The 26,186-nt window shown below is 39.9% G+C and overlaps 1 protein-coding gene and 1 long non-coding RNA gene across 3 annotated transcripts; one reads left to right on the top strand and one right to left on the bottom strand.

Moving 5' to 3' along the window:
• The first annotated feature begins 19,924 nt into the window (after positions 1–19,924).
• Positions 19,925–22,211, top strand: LOC110827284 (uncharacterized). Its single transcript, XM_087346175.1, has 2 exons — positions 19,925–20,057; positions 20,691–22,211. The coding sequence occupies exons 1-2, from the start codon at positions 20,043–20,045 to the stop codon at positions 21,822–21,824; spliced, it is 1,149 nt and encodes a 382-aa protein (XP_087202301.1). The 5' UTR covers positions 19,925–20,042; the 3' UTR covers positions 21,825–22,211.
• A 928-nt stretch (positions 22,212–23,139) lies between these two features.
• LOC110827272 (uncharacterized) lies at positions 23,140–25,921 on the bottom strand. 2 transcript variants are annotated; one of them, XR_015534451.1, is made up of 3 exons: positions 25,095–25,921; positions 24,209–24,366; positions 23,140–23,538 (listed from the first exon to the last, which is right to left on the bottom strand). It is a non-coding gene; the product is annotated as an uncharacterized LOC110827272 (long non-coding RNA). The 2 variants fall into 2 exon arrangements; XR_002542260.2 differs by having other exon boundaries at positions 25,612–25,920.
• Positions 25,922–26,186: the final 265 nt, after the last annotated feature.

Consider the following 26,186-nt stretch of genomic DNA (forward strand, 5'->3'; position numbering starts at 1 on the left):
TGATTCCAAATTAGTCGGTGTATTAGTTATTTCAGCCAGCAAGTACGTAGGTTCGGACGCGGCCAAGCGATGTAAGGCCAAGCAGTCCCCCCCTCCGCACAGCGCTTCTATTTTATGGCAACAGCCTTGATGCAATCCAAATGCAATTCACCGCATTCAGTTTGCACATGCAACCGAAAGTCGTTTTGGTGTGTTGCTCGAGACTGCCTAATCTCACGCGCCGGAAAGCCCCCGGGTATCGCGGAATTTTCCGCGTTTCCCGCCAACTGCCACACCTCCAATTTGTCGTAATTCGTGTATTATCATTCTGACGAAGAAACGCATTTACCACGGGCGATATTTTTTTTTTCTATCCGCGTTAAAACTAGTCAGTAGCTTACTTCATAACACGCAAGCTACCACGGGCGTTGGTCGGAAAGCCACTATTCACCCAATGCAGGATATGTGACGCATGCGCAGTTTTGATTTCCCACACTTATACGAAAGTTACAAGACCAAGCCCACAACTGCAGAATGCTTCAAAGCTAATGGCATTTATTAACCCTTCGAAGCCGAAGATCGTCTGAATATTATTTATGAATTCAGTCCGTACCGCGAAGAAAACACTACACCTCACCATTACGAAAATCAGCTGGTTAACCCTTTGAAGCCGAAGCTCGTCTTCATAATATTTACGAATCCAGACCGTACCGCGAAGAAAACACTTCACTTAACCATTAGAAGTCGAATCAGGCGGTACCACATAAGATTTAACAAAAGAACATCCCCGTCAAAGCCTTAACCACCTGCATGGAACCAAATCATTCCTCACAAGCTAATGGTTGCTCATCCAGTCAAGAAATACCCCCCTTTTAATAGAACTCCAAGGTTTATTACCGTATTTACAAGAATCCGCCACTGGGCTCTATCCTGAGCCAGATAAATCCAAACCAAATAATAATTCCATGGAGTTCTACCTATTAAAAAAATTACCGCAATTTCCTTAATCATACGTTAATTGCCCTGTTCTTGTTTCTTTAATATCCAGTTTAATGTTATCCTCCCGTTTATGCCTATATCTTATAATTATTATATCCATTCAGATTTCTGACCAAAACCCCTTGTCATATGAGCACAAAAGGATATCAGACAACTGTTACATACATCCTGTGGACTTCATTAATTAAACACGTTGTCTTTATGCATAAATTAAAACCTTCAACACACTTATATAATAAATTAATGCTATTTTATTGTGGAGAAATCACCTTCCTCAGGCCAACTTTTGTATTTTATACCATCTGGGGGTCGAAATAGAATTTAGAGTGAACTACGGTTAAAACTGAGGAGTAGTGTAATTAAAACCACAGTTAAAAATAGCATAAATTTATTGATGTTTATTGCATATGTGTAACTTACGAAACATAAATTTATTGATTTTTAAATGTATGCTAATTTAGCTTCATTTTAAATTTGTTACTTCCAACTAACATCTTAACTACACAAATTTTGCAACATCCACCTCAGTTTTAACCTTAATCAAATTGCAATTCTCTTTCGACCCGTAGTTGTCATACAAAAAACAAAAATTGGTCTGAGGATGGTGTAGCTGTACTGAAACATATCGTCCTAAAAAAAATATCACAATTTTAGAATACCAAATTGTGCCGAAGGTTTTAATTACTACATGTTGTGGAATGCCAGCATCTAGCATCGTAATTAACCTAACTACTTTCATGGGTATACAGAATTCCATGAAGAATGTGAACATAGTTCTTTCCTGATTCATAAGCTATCTTCAAGCCCATAAATATTTCCCATGGTACTCCCTCTTACACTTTTTTATCCAACGATACGACGATGGCAGAATATCTGATCACCGGTTGATATGTTACGTCGAAATCCTCAGAGATGATCGCCTACAATTTCGTCAACGAATGCTGTTAACCTTGAGTGATGCATTTCCAAGAACTCCGTCGTGTGCAACGTTTCTTGAAAAGCGGACAGTCGGTCAACAGGAGAAGTAACCCCTCGTGGAACCAAAGGTACGTAACGTTAGGTTAGTTTCAGAGACGTCCGCCATTAGTCGAGCCACAAGAATGAAGTTCACAAAATTACATTTACAGTAAAACTCCCGATTACAAAATTTTTTAATGAAAATCTGTTCTGTGATTGTTACGTGCGAACGGAAATAATATTTTAATAGGCAGGGATTCCCACGTTCTAAGACGTTACATTAATTCACACGACTGTCATTTATTTTCCGCCATTTGCATTGAACTGAAAAATAAAATGGCGGAGGAAGTCTCGTATGGGCATTACACTCACATGAAGTTTTATACAAATCAGCCGACTACTGCAGCAGGAAGAGTTAAAGCGATAAAGGAAGGCTAACAATTAGTTTTCCTTGTGGTTTGGTTTCCAAGCGCCGAAACATGGCTAACAGGGATTGGTCTGAAATGAAGCGGTCCGGAGTTCATATTCCATAAGTTGTTCCGAAATTTATCGCTAGAGGGAAACCCAGTCGTAATAGAAGAATGACGAGGCAATGCGGGAACACGTACAAATGCAAAGTTAAGAGGAAATGAAGATGATGACTAATTATTTTCGACGAACTGCAAGGGGAGTGGCGTATATCAAGGTTATCGAAATATCGTGGGTTCAAATCTAGGCTCGAAAACCGGCTATCAAAACAATATTTCGTGGTGTTATGGCGCGTTTGAGAGCTGTTTCCAGGTTTTGCGTGGTGGAAACGTTTGACGAACATGTTAATATGCGTTAAGCGAGCGCTGATGTTTTCTTGTTTGTTCAGACTCGGGTCAAAATCGGTCGCAGGGTGGAGTAGAACCCGTCGAGGACCACCTTGCAAACCGGTCCGGACTTCGAGTGGACCACACAAACTGGCTCTATTTCGTCACGTGTCTACGCGTGGCTGTATCCTGCCCTAGTGGCGCCAACTCCTAGTGAAGCTGTTTTGTGTTGAATTATGACTTTACTCTCCTTTCCACACACGTACTCAGACAGGAGAATTGGGTGAATGTTTCGACATTTGTAAAAAGCAGGACAACGTACGAGGCCAAATCATTTTAAAGTTTCGTAGACAGAATACCCAGACAAAGTGACATCAATTACAAGTACTCACGACTTATTTTTTTTAAGATCCGTTTTAATATTACCCCTCCAATTGCCGTCTTGACATTACAAAATAAATATTAATCTGACCATAAATATGGACCTGCGATCTACGCGTTCTGTACTCCCATTTTGACTTCAAGGCCTCGTGTTTAGAAACAGTTGCCGTTCATTTACGACTGCAGTTCGTCGAGAAAGGAAAGATTAGAAACGTCCGCAACGCAGCACTTCATAAAAATAATAAAAGATGGCGACAAATGTGTGTCAAGACAAAACACACACTACTGGCGTGTTTGATGTTCATTTGTTACAAGTTACGTTCATGGTAATAGACTTGGAAGGTGTTGATGGGATTAATCTGGCTCAATACACGAACAGATAGCGATCTTCTTCCGTGAACACGGTCATGAATCACAGATTTTCATAGATGAGTAATTTGATTGGCTAATAGCAGTATCGAATTCTCGAGAAAGATTCTTCGCCATGGAACCAGTTATCTGCATATAATTCGGATGCAGCGTCTGTAAGTCAGGCCACATTTTTCATGTCCAAAACTGTTCCAAGATACTTCGATGGCACGTGTTTTTTTTGGGAGGGGGACGAAAGGTTTAACCTTTGCAGTTATCGGTGAACTTTAATCTGCGTTTTTATTGGCCAGATTTGCAACAAATTTCAAGCTTACTGAGCAACATTGGGGACATAACACGAGATCGCGTGAAGTCTTATATAAAACGTCACGGTCAGGGAAACTTCGAGCAGGAGACCGTATATCCTGAGGTATTCGTAGTTTTCCCCAGTCCCTCGAAGGAAATAATAAAATATTAAATTAGGCCGCGACCGATTCCTTCCATATCCTTCCCAAATTCACTGTTCATCCTCTTAATTCACACTGTTTGTTGTAGTGACAACTGCTGTATACCACTATTAAAAGAAATACGAATAAGTAATTAAATATTTTTATTTGAGATGGTCGTACACTTGTGAAGATTCACTGCGACTGACTTTCCTTCTTATAAATAAACAAAGAGACCACAAAGAACATTTTTATTCATTAGTCAGATCGTCTCAGCATTGGTGAGATGTGTGTCTATGTTTGTCTCAGAAATCTGGCCTCGTTTCCATAGCAACTCGCGCTGTGGCGAGGAAATTCCGAATAAGATTTTGTTGTCAATCTGACGAGCAGATCTGGAGATGGGAGAGGCTCGCAGCATCCTGAAGGAGCAGTATCACTCAGTTCTTCGGCTTTTGTCGGTAGTCGTTGAGTCCACTCTGCGGCCTGCGTGTCCCGTTCCTTGAGCAAATGTCCCCAGTGATTACCTGACTAACGCTTATGTTTATTTATACAACATAATCCAAGGCTACGAACATTAGCAGTTTCCTTTGCAAGGTATCGTAACTGCTTTTAATGTGTCATTGTTATGAATTAAACATTAGCTTTAAATACATTCTAATGACGTCTGGTTTCAGTTCATTCTGTTTAAGAAGGTTTACGAGAGTCTCCCCTTTAAAATTTTAAACAGTTAACAGATTTTCACGAAATTTGGCACGAGCATTATGCCTTGGAGAAGGAATAAAAGAATAAAATATAAATAAAATTGCAACTGTGCAAAACTTTGAGGTTATAACCGACAAAATCTTAACTTAAAAATACGATAATAGAATAATTTATTTAAAAATAGCATTTGTAACATATTTAAAACTATAAGTGATAATAAAATGGTATTTAAGTGGGATTCGATCGTATAACCATCTCAGAACAAAGATGACTGTCTTCTGGGAGTTGTGGTTCACATTCTGGCATTAGTGAGATTTCAGGTTCTCATGGCGGTGAAGATGTCGATGTTTCTCTTATGGTTTCTAATGCCGTGCTAACTCGTAGGTAGATACCAACAAAATAGAAGGCCACAATTCCTCACGCTTCCCCCCCTGAATATGAAGGCAGTATGTCCCTCCAAAATCTTGCTTTGTACCTACCACTCCATACGGCGTTACATCGACGTGACATCTATACGATTTTAACACAACGCAGAGAGTTAATTTTATACTAAGAACTAGCAGAGTGAGAAAAAATTATTCCTAAATCCAAAATCTTAACCAGGACTCGAACCCAGGGTAGTCTCCGGGTTTGTAACCTTCGCTTCTTAATCTCCTCGTCGATACAAACAAATTTTGTTCAGGCCCCATTCTTCTAACCCGCTTAGTTTCCGAGCTACAACAGCATTCAACTCGATAATCGAACCCAGGACACTACTTTAGGAGTTTCGACTTTTCTAAAATCCACCGGGTCGCGAGATATAAGAGCATGCAAAGCTGGGGGGGGGGGGCAGATTGGCGTAAACGAACGTCCACGCACGCCCACAGTTTTAATTTCAGACATAAAGCATGTTCTTTTACGTGTTAGTAGACCGAAAATAAGATTTGGAAACTTTTTTCGGGTCGGCTGACATTTAAAGGCGAGACGTCAACATACTTGAAACACGAAACTGTTATCCAAAGTGCACGCACCAGACGGCGAGCAATGGACGACGAAAAGATAAGAAAAACAGACACTTTCCATTGCGTGTTTGACTTAACAAAGACTTCGCGACATTTAAACATAGAAACCAGTTAGCTACTTACTGCAATGCTCCCGGGCGAACAGCAAAAAACACTACCACACCTCAGCTCACAAACTCTGCACACATTTCCTAACCTGTTCATTACTGAAAATACTCTGTGATTGGATGTTGTTGTTATGACATATTCTGAAGATGGCTGTCGTCTGGGTTGTCGTGCCGTTTAGTCTGCTAGATGTTTATCGACGTTTCAGAGGTCCTTGCTGCCTCCATCATCAGGGAGATAACATCACTCATCGCCCTAATGATGGAGGCATCAAACACTTCTGAAACGTCGGTGAACGGCACAAAATCCCGTAAGACAGTTACAGTTATAATCTGCTCTTAACACCATACGGAAACTCTGACTGGCACGTTTTAATTAATTAATTTACTTAAGGACAAACGGTGGGTCAAATTATATGCATGTGGTGCGAAAAGATACAAGGATTAATTAACAAAGATTCGGAATGAATACGGACGGAGCTTCAGCAGGCCTTACTGAAGCTACTATTCCAGCATTATTCTGGAAAGACTGAGGAAAACGATTAAAAACTTCAGTCAGGGTAACGGGCCGAGATGTGAACCCGGGATCTCCGTAATACGACCTCAGAATGCAAATAATAACTCGAAAGCCTGGCCTCGTGGAGATACGAACACTTTCATCATGGCAAACGCTTACAAATTCTGTCATTGTGAATGGCCCCACAGGTAGCAGTCGCAAATAACGCCTCAGCTCGTCCATGCTTTCCGCTGGTAGCGCAGAGGGGGCGTGGCGATCCCTTATTGCCATGGAGCTCTCGGTCTAAGCGAATTGACAGTCGAACCAAAGCCCCTGCACATTGCTATCATCGTCACGATGACATTGCGTTTTTGGTGAGGGTGACCGGGACGTGCCCTGACCCAGGCAAAGCAGACATCCTTGAGCCCTAATTGGGGATCGTGATAAAACTCTTATTCCAAAACACGAACTGCAAAAAGCAAACAAAACGAGCATTGAAAGAAACTGGACAGGCAGCTATAAAAATTAACAGCCCGTAGCTCGGCTCGAGTTTGATAGAGGGAAATGGCCTGGTCGAAGGTCGTCTGGAGCCCGGACCTACGCCAAAGCCACCTGAGTTGTCTGCCAGCTAGCGTGGTCTGTCATGGCCACTTTATTTCGAGACCAGGTTAGTTCAATCACCCCCTCGGCCGCAGACAGACACAAGCGAGCGAGTGTCTGCATTCTTCGCAGTCTGCTACGACAGCAAATTTTCAGGTCCTGTGGCTCTTGTCTCCCCCCCCCCCCGGCCCGGCTTCCGGTCGAAATAGGCCACGACCACAATGACTCACGAGTACCCTTGGACACCCCAAGAAGAACATGAAATATTTTATGGGGTTGACGGTGAAATTCATGTTTTCGTCAACTTTTTTAATAATATTCCCAGTAAATGGGGGGGAAAAACGTAGCAAAGCTGGGAAAAATCATCGCTTTTTATCAGATCAGAAGGTTCATTACCGCGCTCACAAAATCCCATAACTGAAATCCCTGCCGAGGCACGCGATAAAAATGGAAATTAGCAGATATTCGGCCAAATTAAGTTTCCACTCCAACCAATGTAAATCATTTTCTTATGATGCGAAGCTTTCACGGTGAATGTGGTTCATAAAATCTTCTCGGGGCCATCTCAAGCTTGAATATGAGAACACAGATGGACCTCGAAACTTTATCCTCAGAGTGAATTTCTGTGGTTCGTGAAGATTATCAGAATAATCAGAGATTATATCTCCCTAAACAGCACTCGCCAAATGATCGTTGTTACGGAGACACGTTATGTTCTCTTTGAGGTACGGACTGGAGTGTTAAATATTATTTAAGTGGCTTCGTGTTTAAAAGCACCGATCTCTAAAAAAAAATGATAAAATCAGAATATTCTCAGTGTCCTTTGAAATTGTCCTCACGTAATGGAAAGCGTGAGCCACGGTGGTCTAGCGGTTAGAACGCTGGCCTTGTAATCCTGGAGGTCTCGGGTTCGATTCCCGGCGGTGCCCGAATTTATAACTTGTGTTGGGCAAGGCCGTGGTCTAGGCAACACGGAGTTTTCCTCCGTGGTATCCCAACAATTACTCCATTCACACACAGAAGAAGGCAATGGCAAACCACTTCTGGATCATCTGCCAAGAACGTATATGAACAGGTCCCAGTCCGAGAAAAGGATGGAAGGATCCTGTTCATATGGACCTGTCGTCAGACAGAACACTACAAATAAATAAAAAATAAATGGAAAGCAATAAGAATGTAATGAAACTATTAAAATCATCTATAGACTTGCTCAGAGTCCTTTAATTCACAGTTTGTATACTCACTTTCAACGCGTAAGAAGAAAAAAAACCAAATTGGTGTTAACGTATCAACATAAATGTTCACGAAAGGTGAACAAGTTTTTAAAAGATGATTACGTCGTTGTTACGACCTTCGCAGGTTACTACAAATTGTTGTCTTCTTGCCCGTCCTTTAAGTATCTCAAGGATATCAACAGTTTCGCTAATTGTCTTAGAACTTTTAATTTTTGGAGATAAAATGCATTGTGTGTGCTTATCTGTAGGCCTATAAAGTTTAAAATAATTATATTGAGACGTCCAAGGTTCAAATCTTGGCTCGAAGACTGGAAATCCTGAGATAGTTTTCTTGGATTTTCTCAGTACCTGCAGGCAAATTTCTGGACAGTACCTTAATTAGGTCACGCCTACTTCTTTACATCTCTTATTTTTTAAACACTATTAATTAAATTAGGCCTTCAAATAATAATAATAATAAATAATTACAAACTTTTCATGCGTAAACATTATGCAAATACAACATAAATACGAGAACTGATAAAACTGTATCGATACTGAATCTAAAAATAAAAAAAAATAGATATCGCTTGGTTTCTCATAGAGCAGATCCGGGTTCGTATCCAAGTGGGATTTGTGATGGACAATGGCCATGGAACAGGTTTTACTCGGAGACCTTCGGTATTCCCCTGTCAATATAATTCCACCCTTACTCTGCAGTCATTCATGTGTCATCTGGGATCCACAGAGCGTCACAACGTATAAGAATTTCTTTTAGGTTTTTGTATCATGGAGAACTTTACAAGAAGCCAGTCCTGACGGGAAAAAAAAGGAATCTGTCTCACTCGAAGTGTTTACGCCACAATTACCGTGCAAGGTTAGGCTAGGTCGTTGTTACAGTGAATTTACCTAGCCACTTACCACGAACTGCATCATGGGAGACGTCTGAACCCTTGCAAACAGAAATGATGGAGAATATCCAAGATGATTAACACCGTAAATAAATCACCATCACTCTGGTGAGGAAGGGATAGTTTGTGTTCAATTTCATCGAAATATTCATAGACCTTAATATTCTGAAGGATGTAGTCTAAATAATATTTAAAAACTTGTTCCGTACCGCAAAGAAAACATGTCTTCATGACAAGGATCAAATTATTAGCGATGTTTAAGGAAATAATATCTGAGACGATAAAGTTACGTCATATTGTGATAAATATATATTTGTTTAAATCTTGTCAGTCTAATCACAATAAAATTCCTATTTAATATTAAAATATTACTATTAATTAACATTTAAATATTTAAAATATATATTAAATGATGTTCTCTATCGAAATGTTCGATTTTACATTAGAACATCACTTTTTTTACACGACTTGTTTCAGTTCTAAAAGAACCATCTTCAGGTGTAATATAAAATTATATAAACTTAAATATAATTTCTTAAATGCAACTTTTAGTCAGATGTTTATCAGATTTCAAATGATGTTTTCTTCCAGATTTTATTGTATTTTTTTTTAATATCGTATTCGAAGTTGTTCTGTATGTACGTCGTGCTTAACATGATTTTGTGTGGGTGAACATTTCGATAGAGAATATCATTTAATATATTTTAAATATTTAAATGTTAATTATAGTAATATTTTAATATTTAATAGGAATTTTATTGTGATTAGACTGACAAGTTTTAAACAAAGAAATAATATCTGTTTATTATGATAATCTTATGGACCACAGAAATACTGGGGAAAATGGAGCTTTCTTGATTGTTAAAGCGGGTGGTATGTTTAATTACCACTGGGCATTAAAGGTTAAAAATGTTTTTTATAAGTTTCTACACGTTCAAGACTGTCAGGAACGACAAATTATCGGGTTTTTTCAGTACTTCCAGACCTGAACGCGACTGAGGCAAGACCGATTTCATAATATTCATGAACCCTGACAAATTGCTATGTCTTCAGCCATTTCACGAACTAGCATTAAGTCTCTCGCTTAAGTTACCGAGTGGGTTAACCATACTGACTTAAGTCACCACGACGGGGAATAAAATAGTTCTTATACTCATAATGGCTATTTCAGACATCGTCTTTGAGATGTTAACACTCTCGTTAAGTCACAGCACAAAGTGACTTCTCAACGCCAACGGAAGTTATGGCATGGGTTGTAAGCACGTTCAGACACGCAGTTACGTATCAGGGCACTTCCATCAAGTCGTCTCATTGCGCAGTGCGATCTGCCCGAGATATGAACCCAGACACTTTTTTTTTTCCTCGTATACTCGTGTTTAACATAAGTTACGTTTTGAAGCTTTATATAATAATATACACCTGAGGATGGTTCTTTTAGGAACTGAAACGTCGTGAAACATGAAAAAATGATGGTCTAATGTAAATCGAATATTTCGATAAAGAACATCATTTAATATCTTAAATATTTTAAATTTTAACTATTGTAATATTTTAATATTTAATAAAAATTTATTGTGATTAGACGGACAAGATTTAATATATACTTATTATATCACAATATGACGCAACTTTAACATCTTAAGTTACGAGAGTTTAATTTGGGTCCAGCATAACTCAGTAACCACTGAGATGAAACAGTGGACATTTTTATTATTTCCTCGGTTACTAATCCATTTGGTACCGGGTAGCTCTCCCCCCAGGGGTAAAGTGGATGAAGTTGGTCACTTAATCCCATACAGTGGTGAGGTCAAAGTCAATTTTTATTGGTTTGCTACTGAAATAGCTAAAATCCAGTACCTCAGTTTGAATAAAGTGACGAAGTTTTGTTCAAATTCGTCAAACCACTAAGACTATATAACAGAAGCATGCGGTATTATCCAAGCCAACCAGATTGACTCCCGATCCTCTCAAACTACTTCCTTTAAAAATCCGTTTTAATATTATCTTATTTCCTTTCAGTATTTCAAATGAGTATTTCTAAATCTTACATATCTAGCCTTACCGTAACCTAGATTTCGCGACATTAACAATACCAGGTGACCTGTATAAACCACGAAGTTCCTCGTTACGCGTTGTAACTGTGAAATAAATTACATTCGATCAGTCGCTTAACCCTCTGAACTCAAAACCGAAGTATATTTAAGAATTCAGTCCATACCGCAAAGAAAACACAACACTTAACCATTACAAAGATCAACTGGTTAACGCTGTTTAAGGAAATAATCGCTGTTTACAGTGAGAATCACGCGAAACTCATAGATACAGTGCGTAGGCGTCTAAATAGCATTTAAGAATTCGGTCCGTACCGCGAAGAAAACACTACACTTCACCATTACAAAGATCAAATGGTTAACGCTGTTTAAGGAAATAATCGCTGTTTACAGTGAGAATCACGCGAAACTCATAGATACAGTGCGTAGGCATCTAAATAATATTTAAAGATTCAGTCCGTACCGCAAAGAAAACACAACACTTAACCATTACAAAGATCAATTGGATAAAAAACGCTGTTTATTCTGAGAACCGTATGAAACAATTACGACATAAAGCAGTGTTATTTATTGTTAAATGAAGTGGTATATATTATTACCAGTGTGCTTTAAAAGTCAGTGAAGTGACAGGTACTGGCACAACATTTGACACCATCTGACGAGGCTTGAAAAAAAAAATTCAGACTGAGTACGTCCGTCCTAATTCCACGGCATCGAATAATTGAAGATTGCCAACTTCTCCTGTGCGTTTTAACGGCGTGACGTTCAGTTACATATCGAAATGTCAGTGGTCGATATGCATAATGCCATATTTCGCCCGCACTACGTATTTCTTAATATCGTACGATTTTCATAATAAACAGATTTCGCTGTTAATCTAATGTTTTTCATGGAGGAGTGTCATTAAAGTGACACATATTTTTGCAAGTTTTCCCCCATGCCCCAGTTCAAATAATAATTCCATGTTTCGAAACTCCCATCATCGGGTGAACGACCTATCTGATAAGTTTGTTCATCTGATGATGGAAGCAGAGTCAGCTTCCGAAACGTTGTGGTGTTTCTTTAAACAGAGATGAAGGAAAATGTCAAAGAATATGGGAAAGTATCATATTAGTTATTATTTCCATCGATATTAACCGGTTGTCAGTGTGTTTTCTAGAAGGTGAGAACCGAATTGCTAAATGTTGTGCAGTCAAGCTTTGCGGACGTGTTACACTGGTTTTGTACGTAGCGATTCGCTGGAACTGACGTCACAAAGGACTTTGACTTCATGTAACTGAATTTTTGTGTTTACAAGAATCCATTTCAGAGCGAATAAGAAAAACGGGAGGTAAACGGCAGAATTCTGTCTGTTCCAAACCAGTTTCAAGCCACACAAAGAAACGCACGTTGTCGTGAATAAAAGAATGGACTACAGAACTGAAACTGGTAGTCACTCAACAAGCCAATACATTACCCGCCTTTTACGGATACACATAATTTCATTGCCGTGTTAACAACAGCCTGCCACCAATCCGTGTCCTGAGCCAGATAAATCAACCCACACTATTCCAGAAAGATCCACTCAAATATTGTCCTCCATCTACTCTTAGGTCTTTCTAGTGGCCCCTTTCCGCCAGGATTTCGTTTTCATTTCTCATCGTACGCTTATCCACCTTTGTTTGATTATCCTATTAAGATATTTAGTGAAGAATACAGATTGCGTAAGTCTCCTGTCACTTCAACCTTCTCAGTTCCAAATCTTCTTCTCAACAAGCGTTTTTCAAATATAAATATTTGTTTACGCCTTAACCAGAGGTCAGGTTTCAAACCCACACAAAGTAACGAGGAACATTATATTTTTATATTAATGACGATAAATTAATAATAACAGTAGCAGTTCAGAACGGCGTGGTATTAGCAAAAAATTAATTCAAAATCACGGTTCTAGGGAACACAATTTTATTTAAAAAATATATATGGCCGTTTCAGCAACTGATGTCTATTAATTCAGACAGCTGCACTAGTCTAATATTTATATCCCACCAGATTCTAAAATCAGTAACTCGTCATGTTGTATCTATGAGTTTCGTGTGATTCTCACTGTAAACAGCGATTATTTCCTTAAACAGCGTTAACCAGTCGATCTTTGTAATGGTGAAGTGTAGTGTTTTCTTCGCGGTACGGACTGAATTCTTAAATGATATTTATCTGACACACCTCCGCAACGAAGTGCCCCCCTGAAGATTTTTGGAGCAACTATCCCCCGGGTAAATGAAGTCAAATACCTTGGCGTCATCCTAGACCGCAAACTCACCTACAGATCACATATAAGTAAAGCAGTGTGTAGAGCCAACTCTATCCAATCCTTAACAAGTCCTCCTCCATCAACATTAACAGCTGAAGAAGACCATGGAAACACGGATGACCTGCATTCAACATATTGTGTTGTATTATTACACGACTTTATCAATAAAGCCCATGGCACAAGTTAGGGACACCTAGGGGTCGTACAAATTCCTCTTTTGTCTGCCGGACCGCTGGCTAGTAGTCAGTGCGCACCCGGAAGGTACTGCGACCGGCCATCTCGACACAGGTTTTCCTCTGTCTTCAAGCAAATGCTGAGATGGTTCCCAAGTTCCAAGTTGCCACTGCAAGCTTCTCATGCAGCCCTCCCGATTTAAATTAATTAAAATTTACCACCCCTTAACGCCATCAAAATTTACCCCCCTCCCCTCAGTAGTAACTTCTAAATTATGTATTAAACTTCCAAATTAATAGCCTCAGCTTTCTCTGAAACAAAATTTCAAAATTCCGTCTTCTCTGCCAATTATCGCACTAACGTCTTCACTCTTACTTTATCCTTAACAGAAGGACGAGCGGGCATTGCCTGGGAACCTTCTAACTATAAGATGCTTTCTCCCCTCCTTGAAATCGAAGTGTCTGTCATTTCTCCCCCCACCAATTTCCTCTTTCTCTCTCTCTCTTTGGCTTCAAAGGTTAAGCAAGAATATTCCTCACTTTGTGGTCCTCTGGTGTGTTCAAATTAAGACTCAATTTCTGGAATTATGAATCGTTGACGGTCTGATATTTTCCTTCGAATGGGGCCTTGCGATGGGATCATGACCAACACAGGAAAACCCAAGACAAAAAGACATCGGTGCTTCTTTCTGGAACACTAATTATTTACTTTCAAAATAAATTATTGTTTTCCGTCGTCGGTCTAAGTAATGGTAAATAGTCGTGTTTCCTATGCGGTAAGGATGAAGTTCTTAAATATTATTTATACGAGCTTCGGCTTCAAATGGTTGACCGTATTGAGTACTGCAATAAGTAATAAGAGCTATCATGCACCGCGGAACACGCGTCGAAGTTGCACCAGGTGTCCTCTTGCCTGTATCAACTAGCGACTCTAAGAGAATGGTCGACCATGACCTTTCCCTCTGTGTTCTTTAATTTCATTGCCTTCTGTCCTTTTTCCTTCTTTGTGTCCCTAAAACAAGTTGGTAACAAACTGGAAAGATGGCGGCGGACTTGCGCTGTCTGGTCTGGAGTGGTCGTTGAAAACAGAAGAAGTTATAAAAATTTTACCGCCTCGAAGAAAGTGGACTGGCCAATCTCCTTTGTTCCTTTCTTCTCCACTGTCTTATTCTTTCCGTCTGTTTGTGTCTCGCGTGGAATGCAGTTGATCTGGTGCAAACCTTCGAACGCCTCTCTGCCTTCAAATCGTCAACATATTCGGCGTCGTTCTTGACACAACTTCGACTTAATTCCTATCTGAAGTACTGTAAACAGGAAATTGCTATATTATGGGTTGCAGCGAGATGATTATCGCCCTGATGACGGAGGCAGGAAGGACCTCCGAAACACTGGTCAACTTCTGCCACACTACAAGTCGCTAAAACCCTGAAGACACAGCCATCTTCGAACTCACCGCAGTGAAAACCTCAAATCCTATTAAAAACAGCTTCACGCTACGCCAAACTATACCAACATGGCGGACTATGCTGCGATCGGTTGTGCCACTCCGCCGCTGCTCGGAACGAGCGGTGGGACGGGTGTCCGGGGTTCGGACCTGGCTAAGCAGGTTGGATGACCACTTCGTCCACGAATCGAGACAATGCGCCTCACAGCAAAAGAGAGGCACGACCTGGTCTCAAGTTACAAGACGTCGTAAAGTATCACTGCAGGGGGCGTCCATGCCGTTCAGTTCTTGGTGAGAGATTATTTAACAACGCTCCATCAACTGGACAGGGCACTTGTCGTAGTTACCCGAACCATGAAGAACAGAAACTGCTCGTTACGAAAAACTTCTGACTTTAATTAAACCTTTAAGTTTTAAGCTCGTCTATATAAAATTTAAGAACGTAGCCCGGATTTCAGAGAAAATACGAGGGGTTTCCATGGAAACAATCAACAGGTTAATGCTCTTTCAGGAAATGATAGTGGGTTTTTTTCCCCCCTGAGAAACCGATGAACACATTCTATGTAGAAAAATAGGGGTTGATGCAGGTGGTACATATAGTTACCACTGAGCTTTAAATAGGTAACTAGTGGAAGGAGTGTGGGGTCCTTTGTTTTGTTTATTTCCATTCTGCTACAGCTCTCTGTCGAAGCTTTTCACTTTACAGCCGGTTACTGACCTGCCTCTACATGTCTGCATCGCGCACTGCAGTTCCTTTGTTTCTTTGTTGACATCTTCCTTCCTGCCTGCCTCGTTTCTATACCGACTGTGGCACACGTCTTCAAACGCCGCCTCCCCCCCCACCCCCCCCCCACCCCCCAACACACACTTGTTAAGTCCCACAGCCATAAAACGAAAATGTTATGACTTTCGTCTGGATTCTGGAGACCGGGGTCGCCGACCGCGTTATGCGATACCTGGAGTCGAACCCAGCCCTTGAAACACTAGACGCTGTTTCCACACAGACAACGAACCTGACTATTAAAGTGGTTTTTTGGTTTGTACACGGCAACCCTCTGGGATATTGCACAGTGCAGCCCCGTAAAGACTACTCACTGCCCTGAAGATGGAGGCAGTAAGCACCACCGAAACGCTGGCCAACTCTCAAGAAATTATACGGCGAGAAATCGAAATATCATTGACGGCTTCGAATGATAAGGCACTTATGAAATGGAAATGGTAAGGAAGGAATATTCTTGTAGGAACCGAGGAAAACAACTCAACTCTGAAAGTCAGAGAAACTTTTTAAAAAAAATATAGAAGGGCCAGACAACACAGAATTATTGCTGTTTTACAATTACGTCATTCACGTAAAAACAGAAGAAAAGAGCGCAAATATCTACGCTTTCGGGAACCCTGTAGATGGAGGCGATATGTCTCTCCGAAACGTTTGTAACTACCTGAAAGACTAGACGACGCCACGTCGTCGCCCCAACGGGAACCTCATATTACAGCTGAATAATTGTCAATTGTCCTGAAAACGTACAAAAGCCGAGATGGTGAAAGGCCACGGCCTACGGGTCCTCTTCTTATGTAGGTAAACTGTGGGGTCAGAGGACAAGTCCTAACTGATGGCTACAGCCTGTCGCACACCTAGAGAGGAGGGAGGGGACGACAGAAGTGCCCTGCCTACGTCTGCAGAACCGAAGGAAATCGATATCTCGAAGTTTACCTCAATACCACTCCTCAAACACCCGTGGTAATTATATGTACCACCTGCATCAACACCTAGAAATTCTGAACTTTGTCCACAGAGTGTATTAAATGAATTTCGTAAGATTCTCACTGTAAACAGCGATTATTTATTTAAACAGCGTTAATCAGTTGATCTTTGTAATGGTGAAGTCTAGGGTTTTCTTCGCGGTACGGACTGAATCTTTAAATATTATTTAGACGCCTACGCACTGTATCTATGAGTTTCGTGTGATTCTCACTGTAAACAGCGATTATTTCTTTAAACAGCGTTAACCAGTTGGTCTTTGTAATGGTAAAGTCTAGTGTTTTCTTCGCGGTACGGACCGAATCTTTAAATATTATTTAGACGCCTACGCACTGTATCTATGAGTTTCGTGTGATTCTCACTGTAAACAGCGATTATTTCTTAAATAGCGTTAACCAGTTGATCTTTGTAATGGTGAAGTGTAGTGTTTTCTTCGCGGTACGGACCGAATCCTTAAATATAATTCGGATGGGCTTCGTTCTTCAAGTGGTTTATTCAGTATCGAAATGAATCATAACCTGGTAAAAACAATACGTGTGGCATGCAACAGACATTTTGAATACTTTTTTGAACCCTAGAATGTTCTTCCCCGCGGCCCTCTTATCAGGACCTTGAAAATGAATCTGTTTTACGGCAGAAGGACGGTCGTTGGACACCTAACTTCCAAATGCGCAGATCGGACAAGTGGTTTTATATGCCATTACATCTAAATTCCTCGATCTTTATGAAAGGCATGGCTTCCAATTTTCTGTGTAGTTGGAATCGCGTTGAGACGGCACTTACACCGCAGGGCGCAGGAAAGCAATGAAGGAATGCATCAAAATCATCGCTGGGTACGCCCACAAATCCAGACGGACTGAATGCAAGAAAATTCGAAGGCTACAACAACGCGTTGCCAGGATACGTAAGGTTGAATGACGTCGTCGTATATCATAGACGACGAACCGATGAAGGAAGCTTGTTAAGAATTAACGAGAAAAAGCAAAATCACTCCTTATATGCGAGACCGGTCCCCGATTAGAAAAAAAGCAGTTTTATTTGTGGTTCGGCTGTGTCGGAATTTCACGTCCACTGTCCTATAAGTTACAGTACTTTAAAAAGAAGTTTAAAACTTTGTTGGTGAGGTTTCAGGTTCTCACGGCGGCCAGCAAGAAGATTACTGTCTTCTGAGGCTTTGCGCTTTGTCGTCTGATAGAAGTTTACCGACGTTTCAGAGGTGCTTACAGCCACCATCATCATCATCATCAGGAATCGCCCTGATGACGACGATTTTATAGAACACCAAAGCTCACTACAATAAAGATGGCTGTCTTTTTGAGTTGTTGTTATGAGTCATATGAATACAGCCCACAACCTTCCACCTTGTTTCCTTAGGACACATTTTAATATTATCCTCTTATTTACGCAAAATTCCTCCAAGTGACCTTTAGTGTTCTCTCGTCTCCGTAATGAGCGCTATGTGCCCAGGTCAGAATTTATCCTGAACAGTCGTTAATGCATAAATAATAATTGGCAGTTTTCGATATCGTAGGCTCTGGAGTTTTAGTGCGAAATATCGCTACTGGTTATTGCACACAGAACTGCACAAGTGGCCACAAATGATTAATTTCATTCTTTGCGATGTTTTCAGAACGGCTTGTAGCGATGTTAAACCAGGTCAGGGAACATTTCGGAACACCACCGCCACCTGGACGTTCATAACTGATCAGACGTCTGAAACAACAGAATGCATCCGAGCGTAATACTCCCAACACGTGCAGCGCCATTGTTTGGAAGCTTGCGTCCGTATTTTCATACCTCGTAATCCAATTGTTTTCAAGAAACGACTTAAGTGGTATTACATTCTTCAGTCCGTGCAGACAATAAACATTTTACAAAATATTTCTCAGATGCTTCCAGTCTAAAATTCAGATACCTGAAGATAAAGTTAATGTCAGCGCATTCTATTTAAGACCTGTTATCATTTTTTTGTCTACTATGAATTCCCGTTCAGTGAAAGTTACATGAAATTTAATGCGGTCTAAAACCTTTTAAATTGTAACCGTATTTTATTTTTCATTCTAAATGTGTAATTTGCTTTCTGAAACTCAAGAATAACGTGTGGTTATTAGCAAGAATAATCAGCCAATCACAGTCCTTTTTACGAGTTAAAGCGACACAAATCAGGCTCTGACAAAGAATATTAAAATTTGTTAGATCGAAGAAACCTAACCTCAATTACAATGGTTGCAAAAGCAACTGAGTGTTGACAATCAAATTCCTGAAAGTGGTAGGTCTTGCAGGGAGAGGAGAGGAAAGCGCCTAACGGACTGAGCTTGAAACAAACGTAACTTATTTATTGTTCGATTAACGACGCTGACAGTAGCTCAGACTACACAGCATTGATGATATGACGAATTGGGCAAAATATGGAACAAAGTTGTAGTGGCCTCATTTAAGTTACTATCAGGACATTTGCATGAAGATATAAAGAAAAACTACATAAAACCTGTTAGGATTACTGAACTCCGGGCCATGTTTTGAAACACAGACCTCCCGAATATAAAGCAGGAGTACCAACCATTCGATGGCAACCGGAACTACATTTTAGATATTTTTATAAGGACATAAACGAATTGAAATTGTGCTACCAATTTAGAAATAACTCGGCAAAGTACAAGAATCCTTCAACAGCTGATGAAAACTCCTTTCATTGTTTAAATAGAGGGATTAATGATGTTAGGCAGACTGGGTGTAGGTGATCGTCACGCTCTGACGTGAGTAAGGGACACCTTGCGGACTTGTACATGTCTGTCTGTCTATCTACCAAGTTTTTCCTAGGAACTAATGACCATCGGTCATTTTAGGCTTAAAACAATCGGTTCACATAAACGTAACAATGACCATACCATTATTAGTTTCGAGCAGGAGTGATCTAAGTCAACAGTCCCTATGAAGCCGTCTAGTGACGTCACCGCCCGCCGCATGGCGTTGAAAACAAATATCCAATTTCAGAGTTCTCTTATTTATTAATTTCGACAGAACAGTTAAAATTGCCAGATGCCAGAACGAATCCTTATAAAGGAACGTGGCACCTCCAAGATGCCGGTGTCCCCCGACGACATAACCCAGAAAGACCGAGTACAAGCAACATTTTTATCTTTGCGAGAACCTCAAACCTCACGATCGTAACTCGGCTTTGGAGGTTCCTTTCGCATTTGATGAATATCGGCATGGCACCAGGACGGATGATTAGTTTGTATCATTTCTATAGATGGCACAAGAAACCTAGAAGCTTTCGCCATCTGTTAGCAGCGCTTAGAAGTAAAGACGCCAACGACCTTACGTAATGCGCAAGAGTGTAATAGAATTTGTTATTCACTTGTGCCAGAGTTCATATAGAAAAAAGTGATTTCAATGGAACAAGGAATGGTAAGATGTTTGTTGTGAAACTATAGGCTTTGAGAAACTCTTTTGGGAGCCGTGTAATTTATGTCACAGTTGCAGACTGAAAGTAATGCATGTGTAGAACGTAACTGGAACAAGGCCGGATTTGAATGCTATTTGCAAAACTGTCAATGAACTTCGGTTTCATTTACTGGTTCTAGCGCAAACCCAAACCATTCCGATTTACGTAATGGAACTGGTCACCTTACTTCTAAAGATATACTGCAAAATTTCTAATGTAAATGAACCCCTTTGTAAGTGTCAGAAATGACATCAGAACCATACGTTCTAGTTTGTTGCTGTGTTCAAGCTAACGTCATGCAGCAGAGACCTTATTTAGAACCATTTGCAGGTAGTCATGAATTTCCGGCTATTTATGGAACCAGAAGTTTCATTACCACATTCCCAAAAATCCGCAACTGGACCCCATCTTGGGCCAGATGAATGCAGTCCATGTCATCCTATCTGACATGCTACACCAGTTTGGAAATTCACGTTTTATTGATGTCTGTACTCTATACTTTGTGCTAATTGATCCTCTGCTGTGGACATATAACATGTGAATTACCCATTGCCCTGGATTGCGACTAACAAAAGTTTCTGATGTTTCTTTGGCAGGTTGATGAAGATTCTGACTCTGACAGGGATACAAAAAAGGACTCTGAAGTCACTGGTTTGTTAGTTAAGAAACAAGGGAAAGAGGAGTTTAACACACCTCTCAAGACAGAATCTGTGGATGCTGAGGGATGCAGCAGACCAAACAAACAAGATCAGGAAGAGAATTCGTGTAATGAGTTACAGTTTGGTTTTGTGGATGTCAAACACATTAAAGTGGAGGATGAGTGCAGTGATGAAGAAATCATAGTACCAGACCCTAAAAGTTATTTTGAGTTAGGTGATGAAATTAGTGATGTTGAATCAGGCAAGAACGATTTCGCTGAAGAAGAGGAACGCCCGTATCCATGCCCAAAGTGCAACAAGACATTCAAAAAGATAGACAACTTGAGAAAGCACTCCCGGACTCACACAGGGGAGAGACCCCATGCCTGCCCAGAGTGTGACAAGCGCTTTGCGCAGATTGGCACTCTCAAGAAGCACCTGCTTATCCACACAGGGGAGAGACCCCACGAATGTTCCGTTTGTGGCAAGTGCTTCACGCAGCGTGGCACTTTGAAGAAGCATATGCTCATTCACACAGGAGAGCGACCCCACGAATGCCCAACATGCCAGAAGCGCTTCACAGAGGTCGGAGCACTTGTGCGGCATACCGTGACACACACTGGGGAACGTGCATACCGCTGCCAGACATGCAGCAAGACCTTCAGACAGTTGGGCGCCCTCAGGAATCACTATCGGGTTCATCCGCAGGACCAAACCCACATCTGCCAGGACTGTGGCAAGGCCTTTAGTGAACCCAGTGCTCTGGAGAAGCACTCCACGACACACTTAGATCTACGTCCCTTTGCCTGTGACATGTGCGAGAAGAGATTTGCACAGTCGAGCACCCTGAAAGAGCACACCCGCATCCATGTCAGACAGCGGACACACGTCTGCCAAGTGTGCAGCAAACATTTCAGCCAAAAGGAGTCCCTCCAGGAGCACGTGTTGATTCACAGTGGTGCACGACCACATGAGTGTCAGAACTGTGGGAAAAGATTCATGGAACTAGGACATCTCAAAATGCATGCTCATGTCCATGAGAAGTTGAATACTGCCCTTTCTTCTTATTCTCAGTGTGTTGGAGTGAACTAGTGACATGCTCCAACTACCTGATGTTGTTCATAATGATTCACAGCCATCACATCAACTATTCTGAAAAATGTGTTCATTGTAAATTATTCTTGGGCTACCAGCCATGTAAGGTGCCTTAATGACGAAACCACCGTTTCAAGAACCATCTTGATCTTTGTCCTTGTTCAGTAAGCCACGTTACATGGCTGGTAGCCTGAGAAGAATTCATTATACCATGAAAGCTTCAGATCATAAAAGTGAGTTTATTATTTCTGTCTATTTTCTGATTCAGATAAAAGTAACATCTTGTAAAGTCTTGAAAATATTCTTTTCTGATTACTCATTCACTGATTTTTCAGTACATTTATTCTGCTGAAAATACACACAACTTCTGCCCATATTTGTTAATTACATGAATTACTGTTCATTTGCTGCTGCACATTGTCACGAGTACTCTGGCCTACGATTCTGCGGCAGAACTTGAAGCTGAACATTCGTAAGAATAATCAGAACACTTAAAAGACACTACAAATAATGATACAGAAATTACAGACTGTGAACTTTGGCACATACTACAAAATTTATTTCTTGCTGTGAAATATTTGTTGAGATTATAGATTACCGCGTGGCACATTCTGGAGGAGATTCAACGCAGGTAATAGGCTTTAAGACTTGGCTGCTGATAGGATCCTACTCACAATACTGAAATAATCCCACGGATAGTAAAAGCATGTACAATGGGGAACTAAAATCTTTATCAGGTTAAAAAAAGAAAAGCCAGCAATAAAGACTGGCCTTAAGAATTGAAAAATTATGTTAGCCTTCTTGTTATCAAAGTACAAATACATTTTACCCCTTAGGTTGCTGATGGAAACCTAAAATCAGTAACATCATCTCCACTTTCAGCAAAACATTTTCTTCTCCTTTGAAACATATTTTTATTTCTTAATATTATGGGTACTATTCCATGTTCGTGTCTGATGTCCACTGGGCATTTCCCAGCTTCAAAATCAGCAATAATTTTGAATTTGTTTTAAAAGTAGAAACCACTTTTGGGCATTTAGCTTTTCATTCAACTTTGCAGACTTGACCACTGAGTCTATTGAAAAATATAGTAAATAAGACACAACCGGAACTCGGAGAGTCCCTGGTAGATTGATGCTACTCAATGATGGAAGTGATACACGTGTTGACATGACGACGAGAATAGAAATAATGGTATTTAATACTGGATGGTGGATATGAGGAATAACAGAGAGGGAAGTTTATGGATATCAAGGGTCCAGTGTACATGCTAATAATATTTTGATACTACAAGAAACAACTGTAGATCATGTATTGTTAGATCTGTATTAGCTGAGTCATAGATTTATTTAATTGATCCACACAGTAAGATACACAAACACACACTAAAATATACCATATTACTGTACATAGAATTTGTAAATAAATAAATTCCCATGTACATATATACATTCATGCACTACCCATGACATGTACCTTACAACACATATTGGCGTTTCCATAGGAGAGGTTTTAAGAGATGCGTTTTCTCTCTTGTCGTGACGCTCTCCCTCGTTTGCTTGATGAACGAAGTATGATTACTGGCAGGATAGGATTAATATCGGAACTTAATCTAGGGTCCATTCATCTTTTGTACGGTGTGTACCACAAGTTTCTTCCCCAGGGATGAAGATGCTGGATCATAACGCTGACTGTTTCATCAAGCGGATTTCTGAAAGCAGGTATCCAGTGTTGACAACTTATCAAAGTTCACCTGCTGGTTATGAGATTCTCTTCAGCATGCATTCCATCAAAACTACAACCTGCTGGTAATCCGCCTAGAAGAACACTCTGTACAAAGGGAATGTTTGTGGTGGACTTCCCCCCCCCCCAATTTCATTCAATGTCTTTATACATGACATCGATCAGGCTAACTTTGTGGCAAACATAATCTGTTGGCAAAATGCTGAATTGTTGAACACTGAATCATGTTCACCACTTTTAAGAGAACGTTACTAAACAATCTCTCCAAAGAAAGTGACAATATAAATTAATGTCTTCATGACATTTTTAATGCATATTATCTGTATTACAGATAATCAAACATTAATCATGATTTACCTACTGCAAACAAAAATCCAAGAAGAATGTACAGAGTGTTAGGCGCTACTCTTTAACAAAAGACTGCGTAATTCCATTTTTTTCTCTCAAGGAATCTGAAATAAACAAAGCTATATTCCTCTATTTAATGCCAGTTACTGGAAATTTCTTCACTTTTTAAGGCCAAGGAAATCTCGAAGACAAAAACATTTTTGAAATGGTTACGTTGTAAACGTGGAACTTCATTTGAAATTTTCCATGATTTAGCTTTTGTCATAATAAAGAATATAATATAGACAAACCTGTTTTATAAGTAGAAGGCCAGTAAGTTACCAACACTGCACACACTACATCATTCATATGAAAATGAATTTCATTGTTGTTTCATTACTGGCTCAGATTGGCAAGATCTGTAACTGGGAACTTAATATGCAGCTCAGTATTTCAGGGTCATGAATTGCTGTAGAAGGAGAATTTTATTGTTAGAAAATAATTTCAAAATTTGCTTTCTATAAGTTTATCCTGTTTAGCCAAAGAACGATGCATTTCCTTAATTTCAAATTTAGTTATTAGATTTATCAACCCAAGAAATGTAGTCAAATGAATGTGATTTAAAGGAAAGGTAATGACTCAGCTTCCACCAACATACAAATTTCTTTTTCTGTTCCAGCACTTTGAATACTTTTGTGCACCGTTTAAATTTCCCCATATGCTGATGAAAATAAACTTTACATGCATGTTACAGAGCATTACTAACATCAAATAACACTAATTGTTTTTGGTGGATTTCAACCTGTCAGTTTCATCATGTCCGTCCGCAAATTACAGCACACAGTTGCTTGAAAAAAATTTGATCAAAAATTGTACGGTGGACTTCAGAAAATCTTGGTTAGAGGCTTTTAACCTACGAGTCGCAATTCTTATGTGAATAACCTAACTTTTCTTTTTGCCCTTTGGCAGATAATGGTAAAACTTCCATTACATAACTGTTGCTATGAGAGAGGTTTATTCCCTTCAGCTTGTTGTAAGGCCCTTGGAACGTAAGGGCTGTAACACATTCTACGATTATCTGACCATGTACCCAGCTCCTAAAAGACTGCCTTTAATGAAATTTATATGGATTCATAATATAGATCAATATCTTAATATAACATTTTCATTAAATTCAGTGATTACTAATACACCTACTAAATGTACACCATCCACAGAGCCGTTCAAATTTACTATTGTTTTGCTATCAGCTTCTTCGTTTACCCTACAGTGCACATGCCTAAATAACAAACAAACATCACTACTGACCGAAACACACGTTTTAATACCAGGATGACAAACGTCTCGGTATAATAAATATGTATTAAAATATACATAAAATACATTTACGTTCATGCATAAAATGACATTTGTGCACCACAAAGTGTTAACAAATTAAGTGTGGTACATAGATGTTTCGTGAAGAGTACAAGTACCAAATATTTCATCAAAATTACAAGCAAAGGTAAGAAATATTATGATGAAAAAAATTATTTACAGACGAACACAAGTCAACTGACAGGGGTTTACGCCATGAAAGTGCCCGCATTTCGAATTAAAACGCAATACACAATGGCGGCTCGTGGGTCTGAGGAGTGGTAGCGCTGCGCACGGGGTAAAAACCAGAATAGTTCTTCAACACATAACAATACAAATAAATGAAAAGTAAATTTACATCAGGAGAAAACCCATACGTGCTCGACGACGTTGTAACTATCTGTATGTCCGGAAGAGGGCGGCCATGATTTTTACATCACCTCTTTCACTCGAAGACAATTTAGAAATAGTAATTTGTTGTAACTATGATACACTTCCTTTGCTCATTAGCATTATCATAACAAAAAATAGTCAGGACACGGAATTATTGAACACTGATTAACAATAACAACGAAACAGTTAGTGATACAGAAACCAGTCTAAAACACGTGGTATCGGGCAACCATGTTTACTATGAGCCGGCTGCAGGGAATCCAGCTTGGACATGCGCAGTACCAGCGAAATTGCGCCCATTTCACGACTCGACGGAATCTCTACTTTTGACCGACCACTCGTGACAAAATTCTTGCAGCCGGATGATGGCAACATTTTGCTTCGCACTCCTCCATCTTGGACTTACTATCAGTTCAGCCGATTAGTGGATAATGACAACGTAAGGGGCAATATTAAAATAATGATATAGAGGAAATAACGTGTTACAAATTATATAAACAAAAAATAAATTTTTCAAGTCTTGAAAAAAATTATAGGGCA

This window comes from Zootermopsis nevadensis, unplaced genomic scaffold (assembly GCF_977971745.1).
Source record: "Zootermopsis nevadensis isolate Lab colony 2312 unplaced genomic scaffold, Znev_1.0 Znev_ptg000010l, whole genome shotgun sequence".
NCBI classification, from domain to species: domain Eukaryota; kingdom Metazoa; phylum Arthropoda; class Insecta; order Blattodea; family Termopsidae; genus Zootermopsis; species Zootermopsis nevadensis.